This window comes from Orbicella franksi, chromosome 5 (genome assembly GCF_964199315.1).
Source record: "Orbicella franksi chromosome 5, jaOrbFran1.1, whole genome shotgun sequence".
NCBI classification, from domain to species: Eukaryota; Metazoa; Cnidaria; class Anthozoa; order Scleractinia; family Merulinidae; genus Orbicella; species Orbicella franksi.
The window spans coordinates 31,059,292-31,080,869 of record NC_138149.1 but is presented as its reverse complement, the minus strand read 5'-3'; the positions used below and the strand labels follow the sequence as shown (position 1 = coordinate 31,080,869).

The following is a 21,578-nucleotide window of genomic DNA, read 5'->3' as shown; positions in this document are numbered from 1 at the left end:
TATTGGAGACTGGTGCCTAGTAACATTGCCGCTGACTATAAAAAAGTGCGGGCTTTATCATTAAAGAAAAGTAAATATTTGGCCGACTGTCAGCAGAGGAGCAAGAAAGCTTGAAATTGAGAGGGTGTGCTTCCATAAGGTAGGAAATAAACTGGATGGCTAAGGTATGCTGTGACGGAGAAGCTCTTATTTACAACGTACTATAAATTCCGAACGCTACTAACTCGATGGCGGTTGTTTCGGCCGTCTCTTTGCGCAGATGGCGGAGATCGAGAATCGAGTATTTTTATAGCTACATAACCTATTTAGTTAGCAAGTCATAATTAACTGAACTCCTTCATTAACCATCGATCATAAATATACTGGGTAATTTTACGGGGGAATATGCGCAAAAATATCGATTATATAACTGAGTGCAAACACTACTTATTTGGGGTTTTGCTGCGTCGTGTTCACTGACTCGGGTAAATTGTGTGAGCTTCATTTGTCAGTAAGCTTTATTAGGAAAAACAGCTGTTCGTCCACATCGATCGGTGAACACTCTGCCAGCCTCTGTCGTCTTCTCAGCTTCTCAGTGCATTCGTTGTGTATTCTGCAAATTTACTTATAAAGTAACCATTCCGTTGACAGTTAATTTTTACTCGGCCTTTAGCAGTTTGATTAATGAGACGAATTAAGAAAACTATACACAGATTGTTCTTGATTAAGCTCGCGTGGAGTTTGGTTGGCCACTAGTCAACGTTGATGGAGAAAAATATTCTAGAGCGCCAGTAGATGCAATCTTCTCTGAAAAAGATCTTCTCTCGATTAAATGGCTTATAAGCTTATGCATTTAAGGTCAATTGATCTCTTGAGGACAATGTTCAGGATTATTAAAGATCTAACCAAACTTAAGGGTCTGGCGAAGATCTTGTAGAACCAAGGTTCTACTAAGCCACAAGGATCAGATGTTGACAAGGAGTTGACAATGATGCTATAAAAACAAATACAGCAGTTTTCTCTGCAAACAGAATCTAAGGAAATTTAATGCTGTTGTTTTCTTTCTTGCACATATTTTCACAGGTCATGTGATTACACCGGTGAGTAATGAAAGAGAATTTACAGCAAACATACCGGTGTTTCTTCAAGAATTGTTCACCAATATAATGCTTGTTCGTCAATTGAAAATACCCTGGAACATTTGACAATGGCATCAGCTCAAGAGAACTCCAGCAGCAGAGATCCAACAGATATCAATCATGTCTTGGAAAGCCTTGGAAGCCTAATTGGAGAGTTAGATTCCTGTGTCACAGAAGTTCTGGATGAGCAGGTGATTAGTAATTCTTGCCTAGAGCTGTGAGGAGCCTCATTTAGAGTTATTGTCTAGACCTCAAGCCTTAAGGTCAAATAAACTTAATTTTGTAGAAAATGTGGAAAATCTGTGTAACTTGTTAAGATTGAGCCATTCCAGAAAATATCCATAATCACCCACAGAAGGGATTGGAGTTTCCTGGGGGGTGGGGGTTTCTCTAAAACCAAAACATTGAAAGAAAAGTGTCAAGCTTAATTGGAATTTCCAGAGGGTTGGGAGGGGGTCTTGGAAAAAATCCCTTCCATGGGAGAGGTATGGGTATTTTCTGGACCTACACATTGTACATGTACTGTTTTGGGAAATTGGTTCAGGATTTCAATTTTGCAAATCCTTTGCAAAAAAGTATTTACCAGTAAATAACCTTTTCCTTTTAAAAAATCAAACAAAAGCTTCAGCTAGATAACTTATTAGAACCTGCAATAAGTTTACTTGATGTTATATAGTTGAAGGTTCCAAGCAGCTATGGCCACTATGTATAATACAAATACTGTGTAAAAGAACAAAATAAATTCAGGCAACCCTGACCCATACTTCTCTGTCTTGTTTTGACGTATTTTACTTTTTATTTTAGGCCAATTCCAGTGGAGTGGAAAGTAATAAGCATTGTAAGTATATAATAATGATCTGCAATTGTTGCTTGAATAATATAGAAAATTATCTGGACTCATGATTTTTTTAACCGCGCAGCCATGGGTCGAGCACGGTTCATGTTCTACATGTTGTTTACTTTTATTTTTATTTTTTTAAATTTTTTTCATTTTGTCAGTGACCTGACCCAAACTTCTTCTCAGCCACATTTTGAATCACGCAACCTGTTATGTTTATTTGTCAAAAGCTGTTGAAACATTAATTCACGGACAGTGTTACAGATATTATTTTCTTTATTGTGTGTAAAATACATTTTCTTTTGGCTTTATTGAAGCGTTGGATTTGAAGGGAATAATAAATATGCTAAAAAAGGTATTACGTCAGCCATGCATGCGCTGATGTTGCATCTTTCACATTCGCTGCATGACAAATAAGATCATGTTTACTTTGCAAGTTTATTTTGCCAGGAGCGAGTCTTTTTAGTCTTCCAAGTATCTTTCGTATTTTTAGACAAGAGAAGTGAATTGTTGAGCAAGTTCAGAGATCGGAAGGAAAATTAAATATTTGCAAGCCAAGCAAAAAACGTGTCAGAACATGCAAGGATTACATCATTGGTAGAGAAATAACCACCGTACTAAAGATAGCCGTGGATAACGTAATGCTTGAATTATGTGACTTGTGTGACTTCTTTGCTAGCCCTTTACTCAAGGAAAAAAAACAATTAAATTTAATCGTGGCTTTTAAGAAAGAGAGCTGTTGTTAATAGTGTTTGTTTCTTCATGCCCATACATATCCCGAAGAAAGTTCCAGATTTAGACTATTACATCATCAGAGATTTTACAACAGCTACAACTGGTGGTGCAATAATACAGTTTGTGTTGATCAAGTGATGTGGTGTCTACAGTAATCAATGAATTGTCAAGGACTGCTTTGGAATGTGCACTGCATTGGGACTGTAGAGCTAAGAAAACAGTTAAATTAAATTTTAAAAGTGTGGTTATAAGATCTAAAAGATCTTCTTGTTAAATATTGTTTCAGATGATATAAATCTTGAGACTCTACTAGCTGACACAGATGAGTTTGAGGATGATGAGCATCTGAATCTTATTCCTCGTCAGAGATCACCAGTTGAGAAATCAACACCTGGCTACTTCACTCACAAGCCTAGTGATGCTCTTAGTGAGGGTGCGGTGGGTGGTGCAAATGCTAAAACAATCAATTCATCTCGCCCTCTCCCCGTACAATCACAAAATGTGAATGCTGCCTCCTTGAGGACTGCAGAACAAGACTATGCCATTCCACCAAACAGGAGTGGTCATAAAGGAGCTTTCAAGGAGGTTGCCCTTAGTGTAGATCTACATGGAAGTTTCAAAAAGGTTGGTGAAGCATCTGCCGCAGCACAGAAAAATGTTTCACATACTCCAGCTGTCCACACCAAAGCAGAGCCTAATCATTATGTTGCACCCAGTGAACTTGGTTTTCAGAAGCATAGTCAAGGACATGTGAAGCCAGGTACCGGGACAAATGGCTTGCCAAACAGCAGTCAGCCGCTGAAACAAGGAAAACATGCTACACAGGTAATTGAGCTCACTCAATGGGTGAATTCCCCAGAGGTGGGGCACTCCTGGATATATAAGCTACTGTATATGGGTATGTGTTGCTGTGAAGGGTATGGTTTTCAGGTAGTTTAGCCTTGTGTGAGTTATAGAAACCAAACAGTTTTGGTGTACAATAGGGTATAATGTACCAGAAGAGAGGCCAGTTTTTAAGTAATAATTATTAAGTCTAAAATGGGGTTCTTTATATGGGGTTCTAAGATAGAAATGACTTTGTAAGATATTGGTTTAGTTAGTGAATGTTAGACTACGATTGTGATAAAGTTTTTGCATTGAAAATAGCTAGTCTGGGATAGGGTAGGGGTTTTTGGTGCCTACTCTAGAATAGAGTTGCAAAATCATTGTCTAGTATAGGGTAATGGTTTCAGTGTCCCAGCAGCACACCACCCCGGGGGTGAATTATTTTAACATTAATTCAAGACATTTATCAACATTTAATATTAATTCAGGGACATACTTGTACTGGTTACATTCAAGACAGTTATATAAAAGAAAAACATAATTTAGCGAGGAATATTGTTAAATATTGATCACTGATATGCTATTCGATTCTCAAAACTAACATCAAAAGTTAGTAAGGAGAATTAGTCATTTAATATTTCCCAGAAAATGATCATGGAACTGGAAGACTTAACAGATTGAAGCACCCGGGGGAGGGGGGAGGAGGGAAGGACTGTCATATAAAAAGGGCATATTGGGATACTCGTCAGAAATTTTGAAAAGAACCCCTAAGAGGTGCCAAGAGCCTTCTTTGTGGGCGAGGCTTGAAATTTTTTTTGCTTGAGGTACCAATTCTAAAACAACACATAATTTCTTGTCATATTTTTTTTGGCTCAATGCTCAAAAAGGTACAGCAAAAGATCCCACTGAGGATCTTTTGAGGGTAATAGGTATCAAAACTGCCTTTTCAACCCCTGAAAGGTACGACAAGTACCCGTATCCTTTTTGTGAATTGCAGCTAAATACAGGAATTGCACCACACTAAAATGTTCTCCAGTTAGCCTGAATATCACTTTGGTTAGCCTAAACAGCACTCCAGTTAGCCTACATACCACTTTGGTTAGTCTGAACAGCACTCCAGTTAGCCTGAGTAGTGTTTTGGTTAGCTTAAGTTAGCGCTGACTTGGAAATGGTTAGCTCTTTAATAAGGTGCAATTCCTGTCTTTAGCTGCATGTTTTTTATGTGGAAGCCCCCCCCCCCCTTCCCCCCTCCCCACCCCGTAAGGAGAATTGATTTTTTAGTTAATGGTTTGATCATGGAACTGAAAGAGTTAACAGAATGAAGTTTTCCATCTCTTATTGGTTCTTGGTTGCTTCCTGAGTACTGTCCTTGTTTTGGTTTGTTCATCACATAGCTAACTACATAATGTATGTTTTTTCACTTGATGACAGGAAGTAACAGTGACAGTTTTCAATGAAGACAAAAAACCCATTGGATTAACAGTTTCATCCAACATGAAGGCCAGGGAAGCTTGCCTCAAGTTAGCACTGTTAGACAAGGTTGAAGCCGATGCCCACTGGGTGTTAACAGAATATCTGACAGACTTAGGGCTTGGTAGGTACAATGTATTGTTATTGAACTACAGGGAAATCCTATGTAAAAGTAATAGGGTTGCTCTGGAGAATTTCTGTAAAACCCTTCTTAAAGGTAACAGATATTGCTCACTAGAAGTATCACTACAGACTCCTGTACTGATATGTAACAATAGCCAGCCATCCACTGCACCATGTACATGTGAAAAGTGTGACAAGGGTGAAGGTTGCCTGTTAGTGCTATGGAGTCATTCCCCCCTCCTCCCTGGGCATTTTAATTCCTGAGAGTGACAGCTCCCAATTCTAGTTTTGGCACTTTACATGTAGATTAACTAGTCATGTGCTAGGAACAGCTGGTGTTTTGCTATCTCAGTTCTAGAGGTAATTGCCTTTGGTTGTTTTACTTTGTATTGTTCAAGAATAGATCCCTGTTTTAATTTGTTTTTTTTTTTAATTCTCTTTTTTGCAAGAACGTAGTCTGGAGGATCATGAAAATCTCATGGCCATATTGAAAACATGGGCACCTGGCTCTAACAACAAGTTGTTATTTAGAAAGGACTCTAAAAAATACCACTTCTTCTCACATACATCTGTAAGTAACTTCCATTGCTTGTTGACGTCAAATTCAACATAATATGCATGCATTATCAATATAATCTTAAATGTTAAATGAAAAGTCCAGAATATCATTTATAGTGGCATGAAATATATGTAGTTAAATTAGGCATTGTGCTCAAGACCTTGTATACTCGTCTGTGAAAACCCAAGGCAACAAATGCGGTAAGTTTCACAGACCTCATTTTAACCCCTAGCATCAGCATTTAATACATAGCAAAGTTACCAGTTAAAATGAATTGTCTCTTGAATTATTTGCAGAACTATTTTCCAGCTCATTTGTTGGACTCTGAAAATTCTGACAAGGCAGTCACAGAGAAAGCTCAAAAGGCCAAGACAATCTTACAACAGGTACATGTAGCAGAGTGGTTATGTAACAGAGATAATCATATGATAATATAAATGAAGCAGTTGAACTAACTACATCTTGGTTGAATTGTCAGCATCTAGCACTACTATTAATAGTCTAGCAACTTAAAGTGGATTAAATCACAGTTTAAAGGTCATCCAATTTATGTCCAGAAACAGCCTGAATGGTGAGCCAGCCCCAGAGAACGAGCCCAGGCCTGAAATGTGTCTTCAGTGTTAAAACAGAGATGCTTAGTGTTTGGTTGAGCAATTAACAGCAATCAATGATATGTGACCCATTAAAGAAGAGATCAAAATAATGTGTGTAACTTTAGAATAGAATGGCTAGGAGGGAGAATCCATTTGAAATAACATGTCGTTTGAGTGCTAAATATATGGTGTGCTCTCATTCATTTTCATTTCTCTTTCCCTTCAGAAATTATTTAGCACCTGTACCAGAGTTCCTGAAATAGAAGGGACCTTACATTGCAAAGATTTTGGAAAGAAGTCGTGGAGTAAGAAATTCATTTTCTTAAGAGGATCAGGACTTTATTGTTCAAGTAAAGGGAAGTCAAAGGTACAAAGGTGTCGCTGTTTTAATCTACCTTCCAACTAGCCCTCTAAAATTCTTCCATTTTTTTGCTACTATCTAATAAATATAGTGGGAGGCACGATGGCCTCATGGTTAATGCTCTCAACTCTGGAGTGAGCGGCCCGGGTTTGAGCCCTGGCAGGTGACATTGTCTTGTGTTCTTAGGCAAGACACTTTACTCTCACAGTGCCTCTCTCCACCGATGTGTATAAATGGGTACCAGCGAATTTAATGCTGCGGGGTAACCCTGCGATGGACTAGCATCCCATCCAGGGGGGAGTAGAAATGCTCTTGGTTGCTACATGCTACTGAAACTAGGATAAGCTCTGGCCAGTTGAGCCACTTGGCTTGTATACAGACTTATCTAATAAATAGTAATATATTATTAAAAACTGGAGCACTGGATAGTGCAATTCGAGAGTCTTCATTGCCTTAGCCATCATGGGTTATGAGCTATTATACCATGGATACGAGATGATTATAGCCAATTTGGCGCTAAGCCCCTCGTTGGCTATCTACCATTTCATATCCAATGCGTGCTCATGGAATAATTGTTTAATTATTAAACCTTCAAAACTGAGGGCAATAACTATTTCTTCTCATGTATAAGTCACCAAATGTGTAAGGTTTAGTTCATATTTGTATTTCAGGGTGTTTTTGTATTTGATGACTTCTCCCAAGTTTATGTTACTTTTAGTATTGTGCACCAAGGCATTTATTTTGTCTACAAAGTCTCATCAAAAGCTAAGTAATCCCTTTTCAAACACAGTTGTCTGTAATTTCTTTTTTTTAGGCTTCTAAAGATTTGGAATGTTACGTACAGTTTGATGGAGCAAACCTTTACAACATTCTGAATCCTAAAAAGTCTCACAAAGCACCAACAGAATTCTGCTTCTGTATTGTGGTGAGAGTGAATTTTTTTTAGATCTATTTGTTTTAATTAGCTTTCCTTAAAATGCAATGATTCACTTTGCAATTTTCAGCAGTGGTCAGTCCTCATTGTCATTGTCTAATGGACGTACATTGTATCATTCAATGCAAGTTCTAACCTTCTCTTATTAAACTGGGCCAAATTTAACTTTTATCTCACAACCTGAAGATGTTGCAAAATGTGATGGTTGTGTGTGCATCTTATGTCAAAATAAAAAAATCTGGTAGAGTTTTGAGGTAGATACAGGATTAGACAGGGGTTTGAGATACGAGGCAGTTCTCTGTAGGGGTGGGGGGTGGCGGGGGGGGGGGGTCTGGGGGCATCTTCTCCCGGAAAGTGTTTAAAATTGAGGTCCTCAGAAATGGGATTTCTGGCATTCTTAAGGCAAGTCAGCGTGTTACAGTGCCTCATATATTTTAATTTAGGGAGTTTGACCGAACCCTCCGAATCCCCCAAGATCTGCCCCAGAGAATTTCGTTTCTGTTTGCAGTCTGTAGGCTAACTTGTGATACCTGGCAAAAGATATACTGACTAAATCTATGTGAATTACTTTCTCAATTTTCTGCACATTTCATTAACTGTAAATCTTCACACACGGCTCGTAAAAGTTACAAACATGAAACTCAACTGGTTACTCAAAATATTAAAACGTTGCAATAATTGTTATATCAATGGACTGTTCAATGTTTGTATTTTTCTGTCAGCCTTACAGAGCACGAGAACTCAAGGAGCTAAAATGTCTCTGTACAGATGATGAAAAGACATTGATGAGCTGGATAATGGCCGTTAGGCTTGCCAAGGTAATGTAATAAACACCCTGAGCATTTCAATTTTTTTAAATAAAATCTTGCAAAGTGGTCGACAAAACGTTGACGAGTCATCTGCTGCTAAGTCAGTCAGGGCCCGAGACCAATGGTAGCCAACTATAGTCACACAAATAGACTATTAAAAATTTAGATTTCGCTCGAAATTTTTGCATTTCTACTAAGTAAAACTGCTTTGGCTGGCCTGTCTCACTATTTTTCGCGCTGTTTTCGAACAAACCGAATGCCAGGAACAGGCTACTAACATTTTGTTATTTGCAAATTGGTTTACATGTATGTCTTTAAATTAACCAATACCGTTTCAAGTCCAGATCTTGTGAGATTTAGTGAAGCATAGCTATTTAGCCTGTAGGCTAGGTGAAGTTTGCCTCGAGCCTTGTAAGAAACCCTAAGTTGATGCTGCAGCCCACAAGTACCGCAACGCAAGTAACCTAAACTTCAGTCAGTTTTTTTGTTGTAATTTTGCGAAGCAAGGATTCAGTTGTCAGTGTCAAGAAGACAGTTACTCAACATCAGACGTACAAGTTTATTTGTTAACAAATTTAATTCAATTAACTCATTTGTTAACAAATTTAACTCAATGAACTTAAATGAGATAAGCAAGCCGCGAATCTATAAACCAAAACGTGATTTCCTTAAATGAACTTTCGCACCGTGTGTTTTACCAGTGTTTTCTAAGCATTTTCTGTGGACTGGAATAAGACCATGGCAACGACGCTAGCATACGTTAAAAAAATGCTTAAAGCGAATTTCTTTACTCTGTGTTTTTTTTTCAACTTTTAGAAAAGATAACTTGATATTTATGCATCACAAGAGACATGTTTTTTCCCGCTTACGAAGGAAAACCCCTCATGTGCAGTGCCTGGTTTCAACTTGCACAACTATTTACATTCCTAAATGACGAACTAATTTCTGAATGTTGTTAATGGTTTTATTCTTCTAAGAATTAAGAAGACATGAACTTGACACAGATTTTGTTGACCCCGTTAAAGTTTATATCGATAAACTAACGTCTTATTTATTACGAGCAACTGACGGGTTGACAAGTTACCTAGGCTGGGCTGTTTGGTGAAACTTTAATTTTCGATCACACCAAAAATTGCCATAATATGTTTAGGAGTTTAAGAGTGACGTGTTCTCAAGTAACCTTGGTGAAACGCCCAGTTTATTTTCGATCACACTAAAAATGGCCATTTCATGTTTTTCGCAACCACTTCAAGTCATATGACTCTGTACTTATGACAATCCGTACTGCTCCGTAAGGATTTCTCACTTTTGTGAGCTTAGAATCGTCTAGACTACCCTCAATGTAGCCTGCGTGTTATGAGCGCGTTTTATAGATGTCACTTGTTGAGTGAGTTGTTCCGTGTTCGGAAAAACATGTCTGAAAGATGACTGAAAATAGTCTTCATCATTGAACGTACATGAACGTACGCACGAAAACTAAAAGTTCCTCGTTGACCTCAGAAACAATTCTTACAAATAAAATGTTCAATAATCCCCGGAATTCTTTATGTACATTGTGTACCTGACTTTGTGCAAGTTGTTTGAGCCATAAATCACAAAACTTACTGCTCTACCTAACCCTTCACTCTTGAACGAAAGGAAACTGCGATTTTTGGCGTGGTCTAGCTGTGGCTAAATGACCGGCAGCCGGTCAAGGTTTTCAAATCACTAAATGACCGGCAGTCTCATATTTTTCTCAGATTTAAGGAATCGAAAGAACCCATCCAATTCAAACTATCATATGCCGATTAAGAACTACCAAGTGATCCAGAAGAGCTGTATAGATCGCCAGTCTAACGCTTGGTTAACGCTCGGCTCAGAGAGCGAGACCATGGTTTGTGACACAGATTTTTTTGGGTCGACTGCCGGTCAAGGTTTTCAAATCACTAAATGACCGGCAGTCTCATATTTTTCTCAAATTTAAGGAATCGAAAGAACCCATCCAATTCAAACTTCGATTCCTTAAATTTGAGAAAACTATCGGACTGCCGAAAACCTTGACCGGCAGTCGACCCAAAAAAACTCGGAAGTGTCACAAACCATGGTCTCGCTCTCTGAGCCGAGCGTTAACCAAGCGTTAGACTTGCGATCTATACAGCTCTTCTGGATCGCTTGGCAGTTCTTAATCGACATATGGTAGTTTGAATTGGATGGGTTCTTTCGATTTCTTAAATTTGAGAAAAATATGAGACTGCCGGTCATTTAGTGATTTGAAAACCTTAACCGGCTGCCGGTCATTTATGCTGTGTTTAGACTTGAACGGTTTACCGAGGTACCAGAGTTTACTTACCTAGGTAAACATTTTCCGTGTGTAAACGCCAACTGATACTTTGGCAAATGCCGCAAAAGACAAAAGAAATTTAACCGAGGTAAAAGTTGTAATTACCCTGTGATCAGGCATGGTTACAGTTGGTAACCAAGGTCAAGATGACAGATATATCCGCTTGTGGCGGTGTAATATTTCACTTGCGCGATTGTCGACAAAGCGTTTCTATTCCAGTTTTCACCAGGCGATCATGGCAGATAATGTGGAAAGATTGGATCGATCTTCTTACAGCGAACAATCCGTCACGTAAAAGAGAGCACTGTATTTTTCATTCTCAGTATTATTAACAACTTTCTCTAGACAAACTTCGATCCTATGTTGTGTAATTACTGTAGATATATTTTGCCACCAGGGAGGATGCTGCATATACAACGTATCCGTACATACTCTGGGTATGGTCAAGCAGCTGAATTTTCGCCGTAATATTATGGAATGAGGTCCTCGCCCATGAAAATGATGGCACCTCAATTTGCTCCTGTTCCACTGCGGTGGGATCCTCGTCCAAGTTCAATTTCCTGACGTTGATAATACAGCGCGCGCAAATGTTGAAAGATCAACTTGAGTTATTTGAGCCGGTTTAAACACTGGACGAATTTACCAAGGTTAAGTAACTTGACCTTATTAACTGTTTACCTTGGTAAAAGCTCAAATGTAAACACAGCATTAGCCACAGCGAGCTAAACTTTAATTTTCCCCAGGAAACGCTAAACTGTATATGTAACGAGTAAAAATAGAACTGTAACCACGATAAGACATATTGGAATAAAAACGCTCTCTGGTTAAAAATATATTGAAAACATAAGCTTTCGGCTATCAGTCTATAGCCTTTCACAAAATTATTTTTTTGTGAAAGGCTATAGGCTGATAGCCGAAAGCTTATGTTTTCAATATATTTTTAACCAGAGAGCGTTTTTATTCCAATATGTATATGTAACCTTATTTTGACTTTCTTAACCAGTCTTAAATGATCTGCAAACGAAATCTAGTCATTTCCTCAGCACTTGAGAGTAAAAGTCTGGACTACTGTTTTGTTCTTAAGCTAAAACGCAAAGAAAATAGTGAGAACAGATTTCCTGAAAAACATAACAACACAATGAAGTGGCAGTCGCTTGGCGCGAATGACCATGCCACCGCGCCTGCAGTTGTAGCCACAACTATGTCTGAAGCTCGAATGCTCGCGACTTTTCTAAAACAATGTTTTATACCTCAGTGCATTTCTCAGAGATTAACATACTCTTAAAATAAAATGCAATTTAGACGTGACCAAGCGGCAAGTTGGCCTGCGGTGCCGGCCAAAGAAAGAAAGCCGAGAAGAACTGCTCACACAAAACAACGGAAATCATGAATGAACTACTTTTGTTCCCGTCTATTTTAAGCACGTGACGTTGACGTCTGCTTGTCGACTTCCTGTGTTATACAGGGTTCTTATAAGGCACTTGTACCGAGCTAATCCCGTACAGCATCCGCTTACAGTACAGTGGCGTTTCTGTGCAGAGCTGTTCGTGTTTCTGTTTTGAAACGGTGTGTGCAGGTACATCAGACGTTGGTAGAAGTCGAAAGGACCTTCGACAAAGGGTAGATAGCAAGTCATTTTTTGACTGTTTTGGTTTTTAAACAAATCTCGATTTTGTCGTCTCTTTACCAGATGTTTCGTAAAAAATAGTTAATCCACTGAATGCTGTATTGCAAATATGCTCTGAAGTTAATCATCAGTAGACGCTTTCTTGGCGAACATTTAGAATAACTTATGTCTCTAACTTCTCACAAAGTGTAGTATTGGAAACAAATTGTTCAATTCACCGCTGCAGCTTGTGTGACAAACAAAAAGCTGGAAAATCACTGGTAAATGTGCGAAAGCTTTAGATGCCGGGATTAATTAAGAGAGGTCTTCACAGACCTGTATAGAGTATTGGGAGCCGGTGGGAAAAACAGATTTCTTTAGGGTAATACACTCGAATCACAAAACCCGGCCGAGTTTAAAAGTTGTGTTCGAAAGGTTTGGCCGAAAAGAACAATGTAAAGAGTTGTCACGGTGAAAACTGACTTCCCTGGGAAATTATATTTCAGGGACAAATGGTGAAATTCCCTTCAGTTGCAGAGCGAAATTTTCAAGGCGCGTGTTCATGTAGTGTATTATTTGGTAGAGTGAATGAATTTTGGTTTGAACTAAAACAGACAGTAATAACGCCACTTGCATCTTACTGTACATAATTTTGTTTCTGAGATTATTAGAGGCAGCTTAAAATTCTTGAATTACCCAAAATAGTGCCTGCCATTTTGACCACAACAAGATGCAGAGTTCCTCTTTTACAAGGAATCAATCGAACGTGGCGTGCGTTCAATTTTCACTGTTGCAGATTCATGTAAATTTAGTCTATGGTTATTTTAAGTTAAGGTGTTCCTGTAATCAGTCAACCACAGCTTTAGTACTGAAACAGTGACACCTAGGTTAGATAACGATGACGCAAGTTTGGCGCATGACGTTTGCGCTGATTAGTCCCCTAATTAATTGTGTGACCCCTCAGGGCTTTCTACGTTTTCATTTTCGTGTTGAACAGAAATGCTACGTCGAAAGAACGCCAGCTAATAAGTAGAATTATTATATGGCTACAACGTAGCTCCGTGAGCGGTCGAGCGGGCAAGAAGAACCAAATCCTGCGTTGTGATTGGCCACAGCTTTAGTACTGAAACAGTGACACCTAGGTTAGATAACGATGACGCAAGTTTGGCGCATGACGTTTGCGCTGATTAGTCCCAGGCAAGATGGAGCTATCTTGCCCGCTCGGGCTGCCCGCCGTGTCCCGCAAGTAAAATTACCGCGAAAGCCATAACATAAATCCTGTATTGACCCAGCTTGCTCGGTCAAGATGGCTGAATATTGGCCTCGTTCATTTTTGCGTGTTTATGGACCTTAATTCCGTCTCGCAAAAAAAGAACTTGGCCAAGATCCAGCCATCTTCAGTTGATCGTTGACCTCACGCTTTCACTTGATCCCTAAATTTGAGAGTTATTTCTTGAACAGAGTTCTCCAAAGTTCTCATTTTGTGCAGACGTGATTAAGGCTAATCTTATTTCCAACATACCGCCTGAAACTTATGAAACTTGATATTTGTAACTGATCGAGTATTTCAGCCGTTATAGTTTTTTTTTTTTTGTCACCAAGACCAATGTAAAAATTTGCAGAAAAGGCTACTAGTTGGTCTCAGCCACCGATAGCATGCAGATGATTGGACGAGAAAAAAAAAAACGAAATTGGATTAAAGTTATTAAACTGAAAGGTATCCGTTGTAGCACATATCAATTGTGTTTTTCTTTTCAGTTCGGACCGCAGCTCCGACAGAATTACGACGATATGCTTCGGAAGTTTGCAAAGCTGACTAGGTATCGTGATCAGACTTCGGATAGCCAGGTAAGAATACGGTTTGCAATGGATATTGACTGAAGCTTTTCCTTTGAGGTCAAGGTATGGCTTCAGTTGAGCCCCGGCCAAACGATTGCAATATTTCAACGCAACATAGTGCAACATTGTGCGCGTTTGGCCACTCTGTTGCGACGTGTTGCGACATGGTGGCTCGAGTTTGGAAACAGTCAAATTTGAACGAACAACACCCAACGTGTCGCAACACGTCGCAACAGAGTGGCCAAACGTGCACAACATATTGCGCCCAACAATGTTGCAATATGTTGCGTTGCTCAACTGGGAAATAAACCAAGTTCACAATCCACCGAGCTGTATATTAAAAGTTACTTGCACATGCTGGAGAATATCTATCTGATCCCTGCTTTAGCATTAAAGCTATCGAAAGAATTCCGCTAAGAAGTCCCCCCCCCCCCCACCCCGCCGAGTATAAGCCTTCCCCAAAAAAATACCACCACCCCAGGAATATAAACCTACTAGTTTATTTGCAGTTGTCTTGATCACGGCTAGCGAATTCTGCTGTAGAGTTTGTTTTGCATTTTATGTCATTATGATGTGTTCTTATTATGTACACGGAAAATTCCGACAAAAAATGCTCAAACATTCGATCCGATGAAAGTTCTCTATAAACCTTCCCGCCCCCGAAAATAAGAGCCCCAGCCCTTGTGGACAAATATCATCGAGATTTACGGTTTTCTGATGCCAGGTTTGTAATTGATATGTGAGGTCGCCATTTGTTTTAACCCTATCCACTGTGCGTAGATAACCTCTGACAAATACACATTTTCGTTTACTTGATGGTCGCGTGAAAAGACGCCGCCGCCTTTAATGGTTCAGTAGCCGAGGCATGTTGAACATATCACTAGTCATGGCATCTAGTTGGAAACAGTTTTCAATTTGTCTCGGGACAGGCAAGAGGCGGTCGTTTTGGGTAGATGTTCTTTGAAATCCTGCAAGGCTTTTTCTTGCAAAGTGGAATACCTGTAGGAAATTTATTTTTATAATACATATTTAGTGTTTAATAACGAGTTTTCTCCGTTTGTAGAAAGTTATTATTGTTTTTAGCGTTAGCGAATTCCAGTTCTCTCGCGGTAATAGTTTCCAAGTTGCATTTGAACGTTAAAAAACAACAGCCTGTGATGTTGTTACTCCAGCCAAGTTCATAATTAGCCGAACGAAATATATTTGATTGCTGGACGTTTCTCTTCATTCAAAATACTATGAACCAGCAAGTTATATTGCTTCTGTGTCGTGAGAAACACAAAGACTTTTCATGTCAAAAGCGCGCGTTTATGAAAAAGATCGTGACATAATGTTTGGAGTATTTCCGTTGATATTACCTCTGTGTTTACATGTATATTTAGTCTTGCCGTTAGTTATGAGGGGATCTTTGTAGCCTCTCGGTCGACTTGCATTAAAGATTATGTGTGTAGCAGTTCCATAAAACTCGTTACGGTCGTGGAGCAAGACAGCTGATTAAGTTATTGGTCAGAGGAGATTGAGTATTTCTTGACGGAATGTGGGTGGGGTGAAAAATAACTTTTCACTGAATGATCTTTCGCCTATTTCATGCCATTCAAGGTAATTATTTGAGGTTAATCAGATTAATTCCTTTGATTTGTTGCCATTTATAGTCTCATTCTCTTTTCAGTTGTTGTGTTTTTGCTCTTTTCCTCTTGAATGTAAACCACTAAGCAGAATTTTCTAATTCCTTTACAAGTTTGTCAGTCCATATTCTTGTTACTGTCGCGAATCCCCGCGAGGAATACGATCCGAGTCAAAGTAAAATGACAGATGGAAAGGAACACAATTTAATGGACATATTTCACATTTTATTTACTTTTGTTAAGTTCACTTAGTAGTTCTTGTTTCATGTTGAGAAATAATTACTGTAGTTCTTGATTCGTTTTGAGAAATAATTACTCATCAAAATTCAGGAGAACTGCTTTCCAGATCAGCAGCCCGGTAAATGCACGTGTGAAATTTGTTCAGAAGGGTCATGACAAATGAGTGAAGCATACATACAGTGTCAGGTCGTCAATAACTTGAATAACTTCGCATCACTATAGGTATCTTTAATGACTCCCTGAATGCCACTTCTTATGTATAAGATTACGCGGTGAACTGTCTTCTAAAGCATTCAACAGCTTGAAGTCAATAGTCATCGTTGAGTTTCTCTCTCAATTTTTAGAACGTAACAAGCGAGATGGAGGAAGGAGAGATAAAAATAATCACTAGGGAAGGTCAAGTAGCCATGGATTTCAGTGGCGAAACAGGAAAAGTCATCACAGATATGAAAGAAATTCAACAACTTGCTAACACAAGAAACAAAGTGGTACGTCTCAAGATATTGATCCTCTTCAGTAACAGGGCTTTTGTTTTCGGTATTAAATGATTTTTGTTGTGCCGAGTCGGACAGACAGGTACAGCAGAATGATATCTTTAATGCAACATTTTCACTTCTTATTTTTGTGTTACACAGACACTGACTCGCCGCATTTCATCTCAGCACTTCGTCCCTACAGACACAGCTGTTTCAGGTACCACTCAGTTAATCAATTATGCCTTTTAGTTTTCGCTAGACATCAGATTTTGCAGTACACATCTATTCTATTGCCTATTTACTAACATACGTTATGAATTTAACATTATTTATGCTGGATAGGCCAGCAGAAATCCCGATTAGCTCAATTCATATTCATTTTTTGTGTTCTAGTGCCCTTTGTGTTTTTATTTTAATGGCCACCAGGCTTAACGCAATTGAATGAGAATTTTGAATACAACAAAATAACCTATGTGGCACCCTTGAAGACCCGGTGATATTTCATCGAGTCACCTAGTATGACGTGATCGTTGACCGAGACCAGTAGTTGAATCACCTCAAATTCATCAATACCATTTTGTATGTCACGTAATCATCAAAAGTAGCGTGACAGAACCGTGACTGTAGACTAATGCAGAGCATTCTTGTCACCCATTCCTTGTAGGACAGCAGTTTGTGAGCGAGCCATGGTACCACGGGCGAATTACAAGGGAACGCTCGCTCGAGTTACTAGTGGCTGCTGGAATAAAGGACGGGTAAGCTAGCTTATTTGACGGGTACATTCTAGTTATCTCTAGTTATGCAATGCTTTCGAGTGGTATCAGTACCATGAAATATCCCACGAGTAAAGGTAAAGGTAAAGGTAAACTTTATTGAGCCAGGGTGGCCCATTCAGCGACGAGGCTGATATCCAGAGGGGCCCTGGTCTAAAAATATCTAGTAATAAATAAAAATACAAGACATCGTGATAATTTAAAAATACAAAATAAAATTTAAAACAATACAAGATATAAATTTAAAAATGCAAGTAATAATTGAAAATATAGAGTATAAACGAGCATGCAATAATTTATAAAAATCTAGTTCCTATATGATTTAAAAATTGTAGGCGTCAATTGAAACTTTGAAAGAAGAAAGTGACTCGGCGTTTTGAATGGTACGAGGTAAGAGGTTAAAAAAAGCTGAGCCTGAATATCTAAAGGTTCGTTTTGCAAGGCTAAGTTTGGGTATGGGCAGGTACAAATCTGTTCTTCTGCGAGTATTGTAGTTATGCACGTTATAATTGTATGTTATTCTTATGCACAGGACCCTTTAGGCGAATGTGTGTATTCCAAGAAAATACAAGTGACAAGTGGGATATTCCATGGTTTGCCACTCGAAAGCGTTACATATCTATTTATAATATGCCAAAATAGGGGTTTCATTAAAATTTTCAGCATAGGGTAACTGATTTTCACAGGCGGGCAAAGCTATTTGAACTTAACTTCTAATTTAAGAAAAAATTTTCCTCTAGATGGTCAAACCAGGTGGACAAAATCGTCCTCAATTTGCCTGGTGACCGGCTGTTAATGAAACCCCTGCCAAAGAAAATACCGTTGAGTGGCCAACGCAATCAGTACAGCGCACAATGGCAAGGTTAGGTGTTATACCGTCGAGTATACACCGGCCTTCCTGAATTCTGATTGGCTGTATTTCAATGGTATCGTCAGCTCGTAGAATCCATCTTGTTTCCACTGTGGCTGTTGCTGAAAGGATAGACCTCCGAAAACGACTTATCCCTCATATTTTTGGAAGTTTAACTGCCATGGCATCATGTGAAAACGCTCTACATATTTATGGTCATTTTTAAACATTTTAGAGGACTTTTCTTACTTACTAGATTGAACAGGATTTAACTACCTGAAAGAAAAACTCTCCGAAGAATACTAAACCCGAATGTAACGACCTAGATCGTAAAATTTGACGTATTCACTTTGCAGGCTGTTCCTTGTTCGTGAGAGTAGCAGCGTGGCAGGCGTGTTTGTGCTGACATTTTGTATGAATAGAAAAGTATATCACTGTCAACTAGTACAGGTGCGTGTCGAGGGTTTTCTTCTGTAATACAAACTATTCATTTCTCGAGCAGTAGCCCTTCTTTCTCAAGACTGTTTTATCGGCGAGCATAACCTGGCATCAAGCTACAATTTTGTCAGCGCTCACGAATTGTTGTTCTGAATGAAAAACTCAAGGGAACGCCGTGAAGAAAACTCAACGGTGGCCAGGGTTCGTCTGTTGGTGATCGACGTTGTGTTCTTCAAGTTTAGGTGGAAACTTCTTGCTCCCCAGTTTGGGAACCGAAGCAGTTGAATGATAAACAATCGTTTATAATGAATACAATTCAGAAGAGCGTTTTAAATTCATGTCAGCGAGTTTTAGTGACCACGACGGCGACGCCGAGGTCAACGTCGATTTAAAAAGCGAATTTATATTTTACCAATGAATCTCGTGGTACTTCAAAGTCATTTACTTTGTTTATCACTGTCAAAACTATGACAGAACTAAATCTGGAACACAGCGATAAATTTGAAATTTAGTAATCGTAGAATTCAGGGAGTAATCGTGCTCGTAATTTCAAATCGGCCTCGCGCTTCGCGCTCGTCCGAATTTCAAATTACTCGCGCGATTACTCCCAGAATTGTACTCTACTGGATCCAATTACTATTACAAATCTTTTCAGTGGCGTTCCCGTTGCCGTTGCCGTCGGGATTTTCTTAAACTCCCTGCTATTTCCATGACTGAACAGGCTGTGGTCTATCTTTCTAAGAAACGAATGAAAAAGGAGTTAGAACAAGTTTTGTAGTAAACTAACTGTGTTTGGTTATTCTTTATATTTCAGGACATTGGTGAAGGAACCCGATTGTTTTTCAGCCTCGGCAAAGGACCAGCGTTTGAAACGTTGAATCAGCTCATTCATTTTTACCAACAGAAACCATTAAATGGCGTCTCTCTTGCCTTGAGAACACCTTGTCCCAAAAATAGGATAAACCGCTAACTTCAACAAATCATGAGTGGTAGTCATGTTAAAGGAACAGCAACCGGCGATATCAGAGACGGTCTCTGAAGAGGATACCTTCGGAAAACACGATAATTGTCGTATATTTTACTCGATTAGTACTTTTAACATGGATAATGAATTTCACTTGTGACATAAAAGAGCTTAATTTTTTTTTTTTTTTAAAGGAGAGAATGTTTATGATTTATCCATAAAAATCGAAATTAAATTATGACTTTCACGTATCGTTTACATTCTGTAGCCTAGATAATTTTCATTAGCCTCTTTCTGTTAGTTTACCAACCCTCTTTCGCTTGATCCGTCGTGCGTGACGCGAAAGAAAACCGCGAGAGAAAAAATGGCCGCGCGAACTCCTGGGGGCGAGAAGAACGCGTCTTGCCCCTAGGATTTCACGCGGCCATGGCGGTTTGTGTACGGTCTCGCTCGACGGACTAAGCGAAAGAGGGATAACTCGTAGTCTAAACCACTCGCGCAGTTCTCGACATTTCAGACATTCATTGTTACTGTTTGTGATCAGCCAAACAATTAGACTAACTTAAACTTGTTAGAAAGATTTCCAGAACTACTTGGAAACTCATAGACCTTTGTTTAAACGGCGCCAGTATTTGAATAACAATACTATTACATCCTAAGCCTCACGTTCATGTGAAAAATCCTTTGTCTAGAAACATCAGTACGAGCCTACGGTGTACAAAGTACTGTTATTCAAATTCAGGCGACATTTATGCAAAGGGTCCATTGAGTAAACTTTGGAGGGCCACTTTAGAAATTGAATTTTTAATCGCAGGGAAAGAAGACTTGTAAATAGTTTTTATTAAGTGAGATCATGTATGTACAAGTGAACTAAAACTATAACAATCTTGTAAATTAAATGATTACATGAGATAGGAGGTGGTAAGTGTGAAAAAATAAGGTTATATTATGAAAACATAAAATTGTGAGTTAAGGTTCTATTCACTAGTGCCACGTAATCTGAGGTGGAGAGATCTTATAAAGAAAAATATACAAAGAAATAAAACAAGATGTCATTCAACTATTCACTGGTTTTCTACCAACGTACGATCCCGGGGGGGCCGACTCCCATATAAAAAGACGGGGGTGCTCGTCGGAGATCTTGAAAAGAACCCCCAAGAGATACCAAGATCCTGTTATGTGGGCGAGGCTTGAAATTTTTTTTACCCCTAAGAGGTAGCGATTCTAAAACAATACATGATCTCCTGTTTTTTTTTGTTTTTTTTTCGGCTCAATACCCTAAACGGTACCGCAAAAGCTTCACTGTGGACGTTTTGAGGCTGAACAGCCTAACAGAGGTACCAAAATCTGGGATACGATCAAGTAGGTTTGTTTACGAAAGAAACATCCGGGATAGACAAACAAAAGCAAGCTCTAGGGAAAAAATTACAAAGCTGCGTTCAAATTCTGAACGAGTGTAATGCATCAGTCAATTCTAGCAGTGCTCATTCCCCCGGGCAATATTTTATTTCGTTACGCGTTTTTATCCTTCGTTATATTAAACCAAGTCCCGTTTAAACTCCATACAATGCCTTTTAGAGCGCTCAAATTCTCAATGGCCCAAAGTGTAACACAACACCGCGCAGTTTACGTGGTCACGTCCCGACTCGATACTCGTACATAAATCATTTAATAATACACATGAAAAAATTACTCGATTCTGATTGGCTAAGAGCAGTGCAGTTCAAGTGTAACACCAGTGCAAAAAGTGTAACATCAGTGCAAAAAGTGTAACACCAGTGCAAATTACACATCAAAATTCTGGATTATGATTGACTGAAAGATAATAGGAATTTTTCTAAGAAAATGATATCAGGTAAAATGATGACAAAAATTTTGTGTTGAAACTTTGAAAAAAGTTTTCTCAAATAAGAAAAAATGGCTCCAAGGAAGATCTTCCGGCACTTCCTCCACGCGAATTTTTTCATGTTTATATTATTAATAAGTAATTATACGGTTTTTCTCGTTCAATTTGGAGTTAATTTGCACTTGTGAGTTTTTCAAAAAGCTGAAATTACACTCGCCGAAGCGGCTCGCGCAATT

The 21,578-nt window shown here is 38.9% G+C and overlaps 1 protein-coding gene across 2 annotated transcripts; it reads left to right on the top strand.

Moving 5' to 3' along the window:
* The first annotated feature begins 80 nt into the window (after window positions 1-80).
* On the top strand, window positions 81-21,149 carry LOC145488163 (growth factor receptor-bound protein 14-like). 2 transcript variants are annotated; one of them, XM_081466964.1, is made up of 16 exons: window positions 81-139; window positions 1,063-1,309; window positions 1,923-1,956; window positions 2,978-3,516; window positions 4,948-5,110; window positions 5,559-5,680; window positions 5,965-6,054; window positions 6,488-6,628; window positions 7,437-7,547; window positions 8,279-8,374; window positions 14,050-14,139; window positions 16,340-16,483; window positions 16,631-16,688; window positions 17,136-17,226; window positions 18,451-18,544; window positions 19,347-21,149. In XM_081466964.1, exons 2-16 carry the CDS (start codon window positions 1,187-1,189, stop codon window positions 19,500-19,502), a joined length of 2,052 nt encoding a protein of 683 aa, XP_081323090.1. In that variant the 5' UTR covers window positions 81-139; window positions 1,063-1,186; the 3' UTR covers window positions 19,503-21,149. The 2 variants fall into 2 exon arrangements, with proteins under 2 accessions (XP_081323090.1, XP_081323091.1); XM_081466965.1 differs by having other exon boundaries at window positions 102-164.
* The last annotated feature ends 429 nt before the right edge of the window (window positions 21,150-21,578 follow it).

Bases quoted from the DNA above. Each gene is read 5' to 3' on its own strand.
- LOC145488163 (XM_081466964.1), top strand. From the start codon at position 1,187: ATGGCATCAGCTCAAGAGAACTCCAGCAGCAGAGATCCAACAGATATC. The intron at 1,310-1,922 runs GTGATTAGTAAT...TTTTTATTTTAG, and splicing joins CAGAAGTTCTGGATGAGCAG to GCCAATTCCAGTGGAGTGGA. The intron at 7,548-8,278 runs GTGAGAGTGAAT...TTTTTCTGTCAG, and splicing joins AATTCTGCTTCTGTATTGTG to CCTTACAGAGCACGAGAACT.